Here is a 14,550-nt window from a genome sequence, read left to right on the forward strand (position 1 = left end):
TACAGATGAACACGAATAAGCGTCTTGGTTGTTACTTCGATGTGTCTGAAAAGCGTGCCCTTTTCGCAAACTGATACTGATTGATATGTAGGGTTTAACGTCCCAAAACCACCATATGATTATGAGAGACGCCATAGTGGAGGGCTCCGGAAATTTCGACCACCCGGGGTTCTTTAACGTGCACCCAAACATGAGCACACGGGCCTACAACATTTCCACCTCCATCGGAAATGCAGCCGATTCGGGATTCGGGCCCGCGACCTGCGGGTCAGCAGCCGAGTACCTTAGCCACTAGACCACCGCGGTGGGGTTCGCAAACTGATACTGTGCAGCGAGTGCAGTTCCCCCCGTAACTACAACAGAATCGTTCCGGTGAAAGCCCAAGGCGTGTATGGTTCTCCCCAGCGTCCATCCCGCCTCCTCTCCACGGGGCACAGTACGCGTGGGAAATGAGAGCGCGCGCCAATGCCTTGTGACAATCTGCAGCGACGCGTGCTCATTGCGCCATCTCACCGGTAACGCTGAAAACACGATAGCTCTCCCGAGATGGCCATCACCAGCGGTAAATATGGTATGACATGGTATGGTATGGTACGGAAAAACTTTATTGTGGTCCATCGGTTCTTGAACTAACACGTAGCGAACCGCTCCCACGTCGGGACAGATAAGCCTAACCTGTCCGCCACGTCGTGGCCACGTTGGACTGCCCATAGCTGCGTCCTTAAATCCACGCAGCATCCCACTTTGACGACGTAAAGTTTTCAACCTGTAACGCAGGGTACCGCCAGAGCAAGTGGTAGATAAAAATAGATTGCCGTTTGAACGTTGAAGGAGGTGCTCTTACGTGCTCAGTAACTAACGCCGCGCACTCACCAACAATTAGGAGGTCGGAAATTCGATTCTGCGTGCAGGGGTCTTCTTTCTGGAACATTTTTCTTTCTTGCGGTTCCTTACACACACACACACACACACACACACACACACACACACACACACACACACACACACACACACACACACACACACACACACACACACACACACACACACACACACACACATATATATATATATATATATATATATATATATGGGATCTAACATACAATGATGCCAAGGAATGTATATGGGAAGTTATTAGAACCAATGTAATGTAAATAAGAAGAAAAAAAGTGGGTGAAAAAAATAACTTGCCGTGAGCAGAAATCGAACCGACGACCTTCGAATAGCGCGTTCGATGTACACGGAAAAACGAGCCCTTAGGTATACACTTCTTTCCCTTCTATATATATATATATATAGATAGATATATATATATATATATATATATATATATATATATATATATAACGCCTCAGTCAGGAAGCTATTACGGTGGTATATATAGTTGCGGCGGCCTTTTAGCGATGAGTTTCGAATGCAAAAATACATGGGTGCACATTTATTTAGGCACACATATAAAAAATTTGTTTTTCATGATTAATCCAGATACTCATTTCTTTAAAGGACCCCTCATAGTGAACACGATAGTTGTGGAAAGTTGGGCGCCATTAGTTACTTAGCTAACAAAATTAAAGAGATTCCCGTCTTTCTCCTCGGCTATTTGACGTGCCTATGGCGCGAATGGCTTTATTACCAGCTAACTAGATGAGTGAATGCAGAACAATTTACTTTGTAACCGGCATACTTAAGCCTTCTTATCTGGACGTCTAAGGTGTGACGTAAAAGGGTACTCAGGCGTAGTTTTAAGCGTAGTGTATCCAAACTGGCAATCACTTGGCCATTCATGCTCGCCAACTTTACACACGCGTTTCGCCTAAGTCAAATATTTACGTGGCATCGTAAAGAGGCGCAATAGTTAAGAGAAGCAAGAGAGACAAAGCCAACGCCTTCGGGCACGCTGCACCTGGACTGGAAGCGTCAATTTCCTCCATGTGTATTCGGCGCACCCAATCAAATCGCGGAGTTCCAGAAACACAATGTCCTTGCCAGCTTGGAGCAATTCCAACCAAGTCGCGGTCGTCTGTGATAAATGTTCCTTCATAAGCCGTTCTCGCAGATCACGCACTATAGAGGCCAAATATCAAGCTCACACGTGTACGCGCGCGTGCCCACGCTAGTGAAAAGAAGAGAACACTCAGGCAAGTTGACGCTGCGAAGCCATGTCGCGAATTCAGCCGTGATTCAGCATGCCACGAAATCGGTACAGCATGCGTGTATACCACGGTGTGTTCTGCGCGACGTTCTACCACGTGGCCTCACTTAATTGTTAGTCCTATGCCGTTGAACAAGCTGCAGCAAAAAAGCACTAGTGTATACGGCTCTCGCACAGTATCTTGCGAGGCATGTACCACTTCGATGCGTGCAAGTCGCGCAAAGTGACGTAAAAATGTCCGTGCACTCCAATACAAGTGCACGTTAAGTAGAGTCAGGTGTGGAAAATTAACTCAGAGTCATTCACTGTGTACGGCGTGCCTCACAATGCATGGTAGTTTGGCATGAACAATGGCGTAATTTAATTTTTTTTTCGAGTGATGAATAGCGCATGCATAGGCAGGCAGCATGACCTCCATCAAATCACAGTGTTGCGTTTTATCTGTATTTTTAACACGAAGGTGTTTTATGCTGGTGTCCACGAAAACTTCAGAGACACATCTCCATTACCACACAATCAGATGTCAAACAAAAAGAAGTCAGCGGGAGTCAAACCCACAACCTGTTGGCACGCTACTCCAGATACTTGGCACGATAACCATTGCTCACGGTCACAAACACAGACGCGCCTTTTATATCTCCTTTTTTCTCGCTCAGTGTGTTTTGCCAGAGGGGTAGTGTCGCCCTTTCACAGTGGCAAAGCGAGGTGACGCATCATGACCAAGGCCTCCGCGATTGTCTCTTGCAACGCGTCATTGCTTTGCCTCCAGCCCGTTCAGCGCGTCTTTCAATAAGAGTATAGTACAATTTTGTAAACGCATGAAAGCACTGTGAGGTGGCGACCTCAGCCCTAACATTGCCCTCACTCGTAGCGCCCATTCATATACTAAAAATAGCTCAACAGTGCGTTTCCCGGTTACGTTCGTCCCAGGAAAAATCGCGGCCGGCCTCCTGGCGACATAGGACGCACATTGTGCTTCCCTATAGCCCGGTCTCCTGTTTTTTTTTTTTTAATTAACTCTTTTACATGCCCCAGGAGGGCGACCTTAGCACAAATTTTGTGTTTATTCAGCGATACTTTTCTGGCTGTCACACCACTTTTTCTGATCGCACTCTCGTCATTAAAGTCTAGAGCTACAACTATAGGGTTGTTTCATACTCAAGGGCGTTAGTCGCCGGGATAAAGGTATAGTACCAACAAGCGTCAACTTGGGTGCATACACGTTAAACGGTGTTGTAGCTGGCAACGCACCAAAAGAGACTGCAAGTTGTCTTATATCAGTGTACAGTAAACACTCAACTACTTCTGCAAGGACAAGTTTTACTTTCTCGCAATACTGATTCATGCGACGAAGGGATCAACCATGACTTCTACAGCTTTATTTTAACGCGACAGCAACTAAAGGGCCGATGGGACAGAAATTCCGGCTTCGGCGTCGCTAGTTACGAGCACAAAATTGGCGTTGTCAACAACAAAAAAATCGCGGAGGACGCACATTATGAACATTATGGGTTCGAGCTTGAACCAAACCAATGCAGTCTTCTTTGTGGGAGCCAGGGGTTCTATCTCAGAGCTACGTCCGTGCTTGAAACTTCGCCGAAAAAAAAAAAACCTACACGGGCGTCAAGGAGTCGCGCTACAGGCTCATTCGCATCCGCAGCTGGCAGTGGTCGCGCGACCGTATGCGACCAGCGGTCAAAAAGCGATCTTATGCTTCTTCAGTAACTTTCATTGTAGCGCCCTTAAAGGCCAGGGAAAAATGAAGCCATACGTGAAGAGACAGAGCGCCTGTCCTTTACGTGTGCTACAAGGAAGCTCACTGAAGATGCGCTACAAACAAGCGCGCATCGCATCCCTCGCGACCTTATGCGACCGATGATCGCAGCTGCAGCATGCGGCTTATGCCCGTCGACACACAATTTGCGCCGGCTCGCATTGCTATTGCGCCGCTAAATAAGTTGATTTCCCTGCTTCCGCAGGTGCGTCTTATTGGTGCAAAGGTTCGCCACTGCAGTGGCGTGGCTGAAAACAAATCGAGCAGTGAGCGGCTCGTCCATGGCCGTTTGCAACAAGTCGCTTTGCGATTGTAGCTTGGTGGTGCAATTAGTGCTAAAGTCTCAGTTGTGAACTAGGCTTAACACACGAAATATTCCGTGTCTGGAGTCTAGAATCGCACCAGGCGTCCCACCGTGTGAGTTGCGCAAGGAGTCAGTGGTTTAAGGGCCCTACCCATTACAAAGCAGGGTGTGATTATTCATCATTAGCGTCAGCAAGGTCCGTAGCTGCGTCTCGTATCGCCTTACGGACGCGAAGTTCGCGGGTATACTGCGCTAATTCACAAAAGGATTCATCAAGACGCAGTGGGCATTCCGAAACTGCAGCGTACGTGGAGCCTGCATGTACGCACACTATAGGAGAGTTTGCAGAGAGCACGCACACGGACTCTCTTTTCCCCATGAAGTATCCACCGAGGAGCGCCCACAAGGAAGTGAAGACTGTGTGAACGAGGCCTAATTGCGCTATCGCTGGTGAAACTCACACGTCCTCCACTTTTTATAGCCGATTGTCGAAAATCTGTATCGACGTCCATGCACTCCGAGCCTTGCACTTCAATGGCTTGTAACAAAGATGCGGAAAAGAAGATGGAGCTGATAATGCCACTCGTATACCTTCACGTTTCGTGCTTCTAGCAGCAGATGTTAAAAAAATTGAAAAGAAAACAAGGGTGCTGTCCATGTTTAATTCAACACGCGTACCCTTTCGAGTATATACTTTTGTGAGACGTTGCGTGAAAAAAGATAGTGCTGTTCAATTATGAAAGCGTTTATGCGGAACGAACATGACGCCAGGCATGCATATTTGAATAAGTCATACCTCGTGGCGCAATAATCGCGCGATATAGAAGCGCTCAAGAATATACCTTTGTCGTACGTGTGAATATCGAAGTTTTTCTCTCGAACGTGTAAACAAAAAGAAAACAACAACAACAACAAAATGAAACATTATTATTAACAAAAAAAAAAAGAAAGCAGGACAGACTGTGATGTTTCGACGCGAAAGGCTAAAGCTTGGAAAAGAGCGTGGATAGGTTAAACTTTGAGATCAAATAGGAAGAGCGTCCCATTATTTAAGCGTTGCTCGAACTAATGCAACTGCGCACGAAATAGATTCCTGTGTTGTTACTCTGAACGCATTTTGGGTTAATCAACTGTGATGGTGCGTGTTTAAGCCGAGGAATGATCCAGCTAAGGGTTGCACCCTTCTTCCTTGTTTTTGCAATGACAAAAATATAAATGTATATACAGGGTGTCCCACATAAATTTAGCCAGAGTTTGAAAAATATGTCGGAACACGGAACTAGACGCGACCAAGTGCATGTTGCTCTCCGTTGCCTGGACTATTTTTTGTGTGCTAAAATATTGTTTAAGTAGATCTTCTTAATTAACTAACTTTTGAAGGAACGAAGATGGATAAAAATTCCAATGAGAAAGTTGTAGATTGGTTTGCAAAACTTCCAAATAAATAGTTTTGAACTTTATATCTGTTAAGTATTGGTGTTTTCCTGCTAATTACATATGCCCGCGAAATACAAAAACACCACGTGACCAACCCGCTCGCGCGTCAGTTCGCATGATGATTCTGGTGCTCCCTAACGCTCCGCCTACGAACGACATGCTTCCCTCGCGCCGGTTCATGACAGTGATAAGCAGTCACAGCGGTTATCTTTTTTTTTTTTTGTGGCCGATAGCAAAACGTGTTCATCGTAAAGCCAACATCATCGTTGCGGCCCTGCCGAGACAGCACTATACGGGGCAAATGCTATGGTCTAACGTACGCGGAACGTTATAGAAGCACTAGAATCATTGTGCGCATCTGGCGCACGAGTGGGTTTGTCATGTGAAATTTTTGTATTTCGCGGGCACTTGTAATTAACAGTAAAACACTAATACTTAAAAACATAATGTTCAAAACTGCCTATTAAGATGTTTTGCAAACCGATCTACAACTTTCTAATTGAATGTTTTATCTATGTTCGTTCCTTCAAAAGTTAGTTAATTAAACATATATAATTAAACAATATTAAAGAACACGAAAAGTATTCTGAGTAACTCCAGGCAACGGTGAGCAGCATGCGTTTCGTCGCGTCGTAATTACGTGTTCCGGAATATTTTTAAACCCTGGCTGAAGTTACGTGGGACACCCTGTATGTTGGGTCACGAAGAAGCCCTAAAGTTATGAAATGCTTAATTATGCATCACTATAGCACACGAACAGGTGTAGCGTGTCCAACGTCCTGAAGTAAACAGTTGACTATCAGCGCATGCAAGATGCACAGTATGAATAGTCGGCGTATACACGCGGACTTTGAGTATGCTTTCGTGCGCATACTTTTGGTATACGTGCAGCCGCTATAAACACCGCAGCTTCAGCGCAACCATGGGAGGTGAAGCTTTAAGCAAGCCTGACTCAGTTTCGACTCTTGAAGCATGCTGCAGCTACCTCACTTTCCTGTACGACAGGATGTGCGACCTTCATCGTTGCTTCGTTTCCTACGTCCGATACGGCCTTCTACCCTATTTCAAGATTCCCGCCATTGCAATCGCACACACATTGCTACTATTTAACAATAGTAAGCGAACCGATAGCCCTTAGGTCTTTTTTTTTGTCGGGTTAATGTTTAGTCATACCACATGGGAGGAAAAAAAAACAGTAAGGCTGCACTGCAAAAATTCTCATGCTAGAATTTGACGGTGTTCCGTGGTCCTTAATTTCCTATGAGACAAACAATATTACGTTGTAGAGCCGAAAGGCGGGCGAGTTGGAACTTATCCAAATAGTGGGCAGCGCACATAATGAAAACGCACACAAAAATGGAAAGAGCACAAGCGCTGGACAAGCCATTGCCATGTTTGCGGTTGCACTCTTTTTTTTTTTTAGCAGACCTCAATCATTGATCGCTATCATAGTCACACGTGAGATAGTTGAAGCTTAGCGCATGGCGAAGTGTGTTGGCAATGGCGTTAGCCAGCCTTCTGTTGCTTTATCAGAACAAGAAATTTGCTTCATTGATCGGATGTAATCTTGCTGCTCGCATGATTTTCTCGCTCTCTCTTTATATATATATATATATATATATATATATATATATATATATATATATATATATATATATATATATATATATATATATATATATATATATATATATTGCGTGTGTGCTTTCTTTCAGATAAATTTTCTGTTCAGTGCTTGTCCTGTTTCGTTCTCTTTTGTGTTTTTTCATGTTGTGCTCCGCCCGCTATAGAAGTTTTTTTTTTTTTTCGAACAAAGGGAGAGTTTAAACAGATATGAACGTAAAATTCGCTCAGTGCCGAAGTCAGCCTCAATGGTGATCTACCACTTGAGCCGTCACTCTACGGCCAGAGAACATTCTTAGAAAAGATGCACATCACTCAGAGGCAGGTGAACTCGACTGTTTATAAGCGTAAAATGTAAACAACTGCACGCAAACTTGGCGAGTATACGGAAGGTGGCGTCGCGGTCCCGGCGTGAGGATGGCGTCCACCTGCGGTGACCATTGAAACACGTGGAGTGCTTGGGAAAGGACACGCTACTCTTGAGCGGTGGTCCCACGGTGCGCTGTGGGTAGCTAATTAAATACCCTCTCACAACAGAGGGACGCCGCCCGTCTCCCCGCTAAGCTTGGTGATTTTGTTTCTCGCGACAGAAGTATCCGCGGGGTGTGAAACGATCATATTAACACATTCTGAGAAGCAGTTGCCATTAAATGTAAATTGAGCCCCGAAGCTGCTGGCAATTACATCAACCGTAGACGTGCTGCGAGCGGCCAATTGTGGGCGCTGGCAAGTGTCCTACGCGATGCGCGTCGATCTGGCGTGGGTTCCCTTGGGCCCTCTTTCTCCCATTCGGCTTTTTATTTATGCTATAATCACTCTTCCCCAACAGCTCTATCTGCTGATACCCGATTAGCACAGAGAAATACAGAAAAAAGAGCGAAACGCAACCCTCCTCCCGTGTGCGGTGAAGAAGTGCGTCAGCACTTTTTTTGTGCACAACATGGCGCAGATCAAGCGATGGTGGCGTGAGGGCCGTACAGTATACTCATCGTTGTCTGCACAACACCAACAGCAGGCGCCCGACCTTGTCCCTAACACTACGTCTCTCGAGCATTCGTAAATTGTGTCGACGTCTTACACTTTTTCCCATAACACACACACACGCACCCCCCCCACACACACACGCACGCACGCACGCACACTACTTCAGTAAGCCATCGTGACGCGGTTTGGACGCGCGCACACACAAAAAGATTATACATACTCTGTTCTCTTTGTATATGTGCGCATCATAATAAGAAATGTTGCGATATTCACCAGTGTAAAACTAGTACTGCATCCCTGGTTCCACTCTTGTGAGTATCGTAACCGCAAAGCACGAATTTGACGGATATTTATGAAAGTGCATACGGTACCTTGCAGAGGCACACTACGCAGGGGTCCCGTTCGTACGACGGTACGACGTCTCCTTCGGCGTACTGCCTGCCGTCCACCGTGCAACCTGCAGAGGGAAGGCAGCAGTGCTGTCTATTTATTGTTGGCGGCAAATTCGACAACAGGAAACGTTTTTGAAACGTACAATACACAACTTTGTATTGAATAACATCAGCTTTGTTGGCCACTGTTTTTTTTTCACATTGTTATAATGTATGGCATAATTTTAGCAAAATATTACACAAGAACGATGCCAGGGCGCAGGATTATTTGACAAGATCACACTGCCATGCCATTTCGTGGTGTAATACAGATACGATGCTTAAAGGCTAATGTGTTTTATACAGACAAATCGCAAACGAACTTGAAACCCAAGAAGTACTGAACGCGGTAAGGTTTAACGCTGGTTCATTTTTTTTTTTTTACAGAACAGCTTCTAGTTCGCTGTTGAGGCTACATTTTCTCGATAAACACCATCTGAAGGGAAAATGGGAACTTTCGCAAAGTTTGTAGTCAGAGATGTGGGAACTGATGTACATATACTGAATAAACATGCCTTGCACACTGACTGCAGCTTCAAACATACAAGTGCACCATGTGGCCAGCGATTGATAAAAAAAATAAAATAGGAAATAGTTGCAGACTTTCGGTGAAGAAGTGTCAACCAATTATTATAGCACGATATGGAACGTCCGCCGATGCGAGTAATACGTCATCGAACGTTTACCGCACCATTTACGAGAATTCGTCAATTCGATGAGACGTCGTGTACTTAACATAGTCCAACGCAAGTAAGCATTCCGAGCTATCTTCTGGCGATACAAAAGAGGAAGAGAACAACAACAAAAAACGCAGAGTTTTCGCTCAGCAGCGAGACTTCACTCTTCTTCGATTCTCTAATTTTGGAACTATGGAAGCGAAACCTTTATTGCATGTACGACGATCGCCTTACCAGCGCTAACCTCTCTTATCTACGGTGTGCACTTCGCTTTCTGTGCCTCTTCGCGTCGTACAGGTAGCATAAACGCTGGCTAACGCAGCGCAGCGTAACGTAGACCCGAGCATGACGTGTTACTTCGCATATTGCGTGCGTCGAAGCGTACGAAAGGCTGAGCAAGCTCAGCGGCTTCACATGGTCGAAAGGCGGACAGGGCTGCGAAGGAGCCGTCATTGTCCTCCCGCTTGTTCGGGCACCGAAGCGAGCATCGGCGTCCGAGCGCGTTGGTCGGGCGGGCCCCGAGCGAGCGGCGGCGTTCTATGCGCGATGCCGCAACGAGTCGCGCGACTGAGAAGGACGCGCGCAGGATTTCCTGCCCGCCCCTAATGAAGCGCGCTGTCGCCGAGGATTGCACAACCAATAATCGCCCCGCGGCGGGCAGCCCGCGTGTCTGGCGCAGCAAGCATGGGTCGGCGCTCCGCCGTCCGGGGCCGACCGTTTAATTGGAAACTGGCGCCACTTGAGGATGTTTACAAGCGGCGCAGCAATAGCAGCTGGTCTCGTGCCCACTGACCGTGATGACAACGACGCGGGGGAGCACCTGACGCCGCGTCCCAGGTACACCATTGGGCCGCGCCAGGCGCGTGCATCACGTGGCGAGCCCCGCGCGCCGCCCTGGGCAAGCGCGTAGCGGCGCACCGACTTGCGCTTGGAAGCGATCGTGTGTGCTCTCTCTCTCCTACGAAATTATCTCAAGGCAAGTTCTTTTTTTCTTTTTTTGTCGGCATCAGAGAAACAGAGTGCCCGACGCAGCGCGAATGCGTGCCGTTTCTGCAACTCAACGATTGCCCTTCAGAAAATCGAATTTGCGAGCGCGGGATAGTGGAATTTAAAAAAAAAATTGAGAAGAAGAAAAGGTATGGCTGCATCTGGCTTCGTACAGAAGAAGAAATGAACGATCGAATTTACAAAATGAACGAATGTATACGTACAGCTTGTGCGAATGCGCACATACTACGGGATGAGCCATGCAGCTGCAGCGCGTATACGTCGCGATTGGTGCGCGCCTTATTGCTTGGCGCGTCTTCGTAAATGTGGCGATTTGAACGTGTTATTCTTTTTGTGACGTGATTGTACACTTAATAGATAGTGACTGCGGTCAGTCCCCTTGATATGCTGGCATAGTTCACCGGCGGTCTTGCAATTCGGAGTCAATCACAGCCATATATGCTGCGCCATCGACCTTGCCTTCGCATTACGCTGATACTAATAAGTCCTTACGGTACGCTGGCGTGATGTAATCACACTTCTCGCAAAGGACGCTAAGCTTTACTATAAGCATGTGCACGAGTAGGAATTGCGAGAATGGTGCGTGGGTCTGCCAAAGGTAATGGGCCAGAAGATAAAACATTACTTGACAGATCGAATTGTCTCGCGTAGGAGAGCGTGAATTAATGATAACATAATCTCAGAACTCGTTTGGCAAATGTTTGTATCGCCCTGAGTCCAGTGTATTGCATATAGGCCTCCCCAACGCGCATACCCGCTGTACTTGAAGTCAGTATATATACAAGGCCTTGACAACGCGATAAGAAACAAAGGCGACTTGTTGAAAGCCAGCGTAGCAGATATGTTTGCTGATTTTTTTTTTACTAATAAAGGGCGACAACTTATTGCAGACCTCAAATAAAAGGTACTTAGCTCTATGCCAATATTCAGTTACGGTGACATAGTTCGATAACAGTCGCCGTACAACGACACCACAGAAGCACATCACATAAGCATCACATAAGTGCAGTGTGCATAGCAACATTGCATATAGTGCAGCAACACATAGTACGTCCTTTGAATTTTGGACAGTAGACGTGTTTGTCATCATCAGTGGACTGCAGAACCTAACCATACCAATTCAAACAGCTGACAGTGTGTTTTAAGCGCAGATATTCAAGTCAAAGGAAACTACCGCGACCTCATAAGAAAGCCCAACGTTTCACGCGGAATTCACACGTTCCCGACTTACATAGCTGCAGCGGCCTCAAGGCCAACGCCTATACATTAGCGGCACACAATGTCAGCTTTGATACTTCGAGAAGCCGACGCGAATAAGGAAGGTGTTGTCCGGATATATATAGTTAACGCCTTCCGTTCTTGAAAGGTGTTAACATATGGTTCTGCAATAGGATGGAAAGGTGGGCTAGTTGGTAATTCATGATGGTTCAGCGAACTGGGAGCGCGGGGGTAAACACAGACACAAAGCAAAGAAGAGGCAAACAGCACGAGCGCTCATATGGTTCTACTCACTTCGCGACTGACACGTGCGGCTGAACGAAGCCGACCTTTGCTCTTGGCCAGTCGCAGATGAGCGCTCGACCTCCTCACATTTCTATATGCACTGTCGATTGGTCCTTGCCAGTAGGCTAGTGTAAATCAGGATTTTGTACAAGGGATAAACGCGCTGAGCGTAGAAATTTTAGTGATTGTTGTTTGGTTGCTCACTTGAGAGAAAAAGTTTTCCCAATAGAAAGAGTAATACCTGGTGTGGCGGGTACGCTCATCTCTACGAGGCGGCCCCTTCTTCTTGGCTTTTTTTTCACTCCCAACAACATTGCGCTAGGTTCCGTTATGGTTTACAAGAACAAGCGGTCTTTCCACTCCTCGAACCGATATATCTCCCTTAGCTGCAGCTCCACGCGCGCGCACGAAAAGCGTGAGATTGCGGGACAGCCCGCATCTAGAGATTCCACCCGAATTCTGACAAACATTCTGCAGCACCATCGGCAATAGTCACATTGTGGTGTGTCCGCGATGTATCGCGGAAACCGGTCAGCGTCCCGCTCAGGCCACGCCACGGATGGCCCGAGAATCGTGGAGTGCCGCAGGGACAGCGCCCTTTCAGGAGGTGCAGTACCGGATCCCATTGGGTCAAGGATTGCTGGCGCGGGCCCGCTTATGTATGAATTATTCGGGATGCACTGCTAACGCGTGTATCGCCTCGTAACGGTGTTCCCTTGCACCACAGGCGTCGACCAATGAGGCGCGCACGTGCTACAAACAGGAGTATACGCGAAGGAATGCGACGCGAAGGCATCTTTCTTGGCATACCCTCGCAAACATAGTTTTCAGCCGGAGCTGATTAGGCTTTATTACATGTACTTCAGTCTCGCATATACATTGCCTGTTTCTGATATTTATATTCGTCAGAGTCTTAATACTTTATTGTTACGCCAAACAATCCAACGTTTTTTTTTTCAATCCCAACGTTTCTGAAATATCGAGGCGTTCTGCGCATCTTGCGCGGTAATAACTTGACGTGTGATTACAATGTGTTCTGTCCATTCCGTATACTTTTGTTGGAGCAGACACCTGCCCTCTCCTGTAAGTAAGATTAGCTTTGGCACATTTTTTCTTTATTTTTTTTTTTGTCCTCAGGCAGTCGGCTTGACAGCATGCGCACGCGGGTTCCTGAACTTGCAAGGGTATACCTGGCACCGAAATCAGAGAAAATGATTGTATGTGCAGTAGTGCCGCGTAATACCTCGCAGCAACTTGCACGCTTGCTACAAGCCTCATCAATTTTTTCCCCAAATAGGTCAGCATGCGAGGTTCGTGGTTACTACTTGCCTAGTGCGGTGTCAGTCGGCTCGTGGCGCCCTTCGTGGGAATTGTCCCTCTGTGCAGCAATAGCTGGGTATACCGATAGAAGTGCATAGTGTCCGTTTGCGCGAGAATATTTAGTCGCTACCTGCCCTTTCTCATATAACCTATCACACTGCTTGAAATGTGCAGTTCAGGTCTGGTTATTGCAATCCAGTTAACTCGCTCGATGATACATTATTTATAAGTAGTAATCACCCGATATATGTGATATTTGCAAGTTTTTTCATCAGAGTCCTTATATTTCATTGTTGCGCCAAACAACCACTTTTTTCATCCCAACGTTTCTCAAGTATGACTACGCACCAACTAGGTCAAGCTTTCACTCTTGTGCGATATATGTGATTTTGCGTGGTGCATACGCCTCTCATGTGAAGCGCCATTGTGTTCACGCGTGTATTTTTTTCAGATGTCATTTATTATCTTGTTATGGTTACTTCTCCCCTGTGAGGAGAGGTCTTGATCCGCAAATTTGTTATCGCGGTTCATGCAACATCTGATGACAAAATGCTTCAATTAAGTGCAATTCTAATCACAATGGCACACTCACGAATGCTCAATCTTTCTTTGTCACCATCTCTCCTCCCGCTTTTTTTTTTCATTAGCATGTCGTACAATCTTCAGCTTGTATGTCTACTAAGCAACAAGAAAGGCGTGACAACATTTGAACATGGATACGCAAGCTTTAGCGCCAGCTAGGAAGCTGCCTTCAGCAAAACGCTGCTGTTCTCACTGCACATAACAGTAGACTTTGTTGCGCGTGACGGGAACCACTTGGACGTGAATTTGGAAAACATTTGGCTCTCATACGTGGCGCACGAGGATCATTTGGTTAGCAAGCACACCACGTGCACGCAGATCGGTTGCTCGTTAATTGAGCTCCCCTGTTGTAAAACTGCTTAACGACTCAATGCGGCGCGCTGCCAACACAGTGTTAGCCCGTTCCGTCACTCGACGTATCAAGCATGGCGCGAGAACAAAAGCACTCGCCGTATTCTCCCGTTGAAGGTCTTCACGCCTCGTATTACGCTCTGGTGTCGGTGGTTGCGCCCAGGTGGTCCGAAACCTACGACGTCTCTTTGACAAGGCACGTGAGAGTGGACGCAACCGACGGCCTGCGTCTCCAAGTGTCGTGCACCAGGCGGGCAGAGCTACTGGCCACCACAAAGGTGTAGCGCAGTAGCGACATGGACACCCCCGCGCTGCACTTCTGTTCGGTCGCGACGGAAGCAGCTTTCGAGTGTTGAAACAGGCCCCTGTCAGCGCTAGCGGGCGCGCAGGCTGCATGGCGC

At 46.9% G+C, this 14,550-nt stretch overlaps 1 protein-coding gene across 1 annotated transcript in view; it reads right to left on the reverse strand.

The window, feature by feature from the left end:
* Positions 1-14,550, reverse strand: part of cv-2 (crosveinless 2-secreting protein) — a 274,346-nt gene that overhangs the window by 74,634 nt on the left and 185,162 nt on the right. Inside the window, exon 7 of the mRNA XM_037427162.2 lies at positions 8,649-8,734. Within this exon, the coding sequence (XP_037283059.1) occupies positions 8,649-8,734 (86 nt within the window). The remainder of the gene's footprint in view (positions 1-8,648; positions 8,735-14,550) is intronic.

This window comes from Rhipicephalus microplus, chromosome X (genome assembly GCF_043290135.1).
Source record: "Rhipicephalus microplus isolate Deutch F79 chromosome X, USDA_Rmic, whole genome shotgun sequence".
Classification (NCBI taxonomy): domain Eukaryota; kingdom Metazoa; phylum Arthropoda; class Arachnida; order Ixodida; family Ixodidae; genus Rhipicephalus; species Rhipicephalus microplus.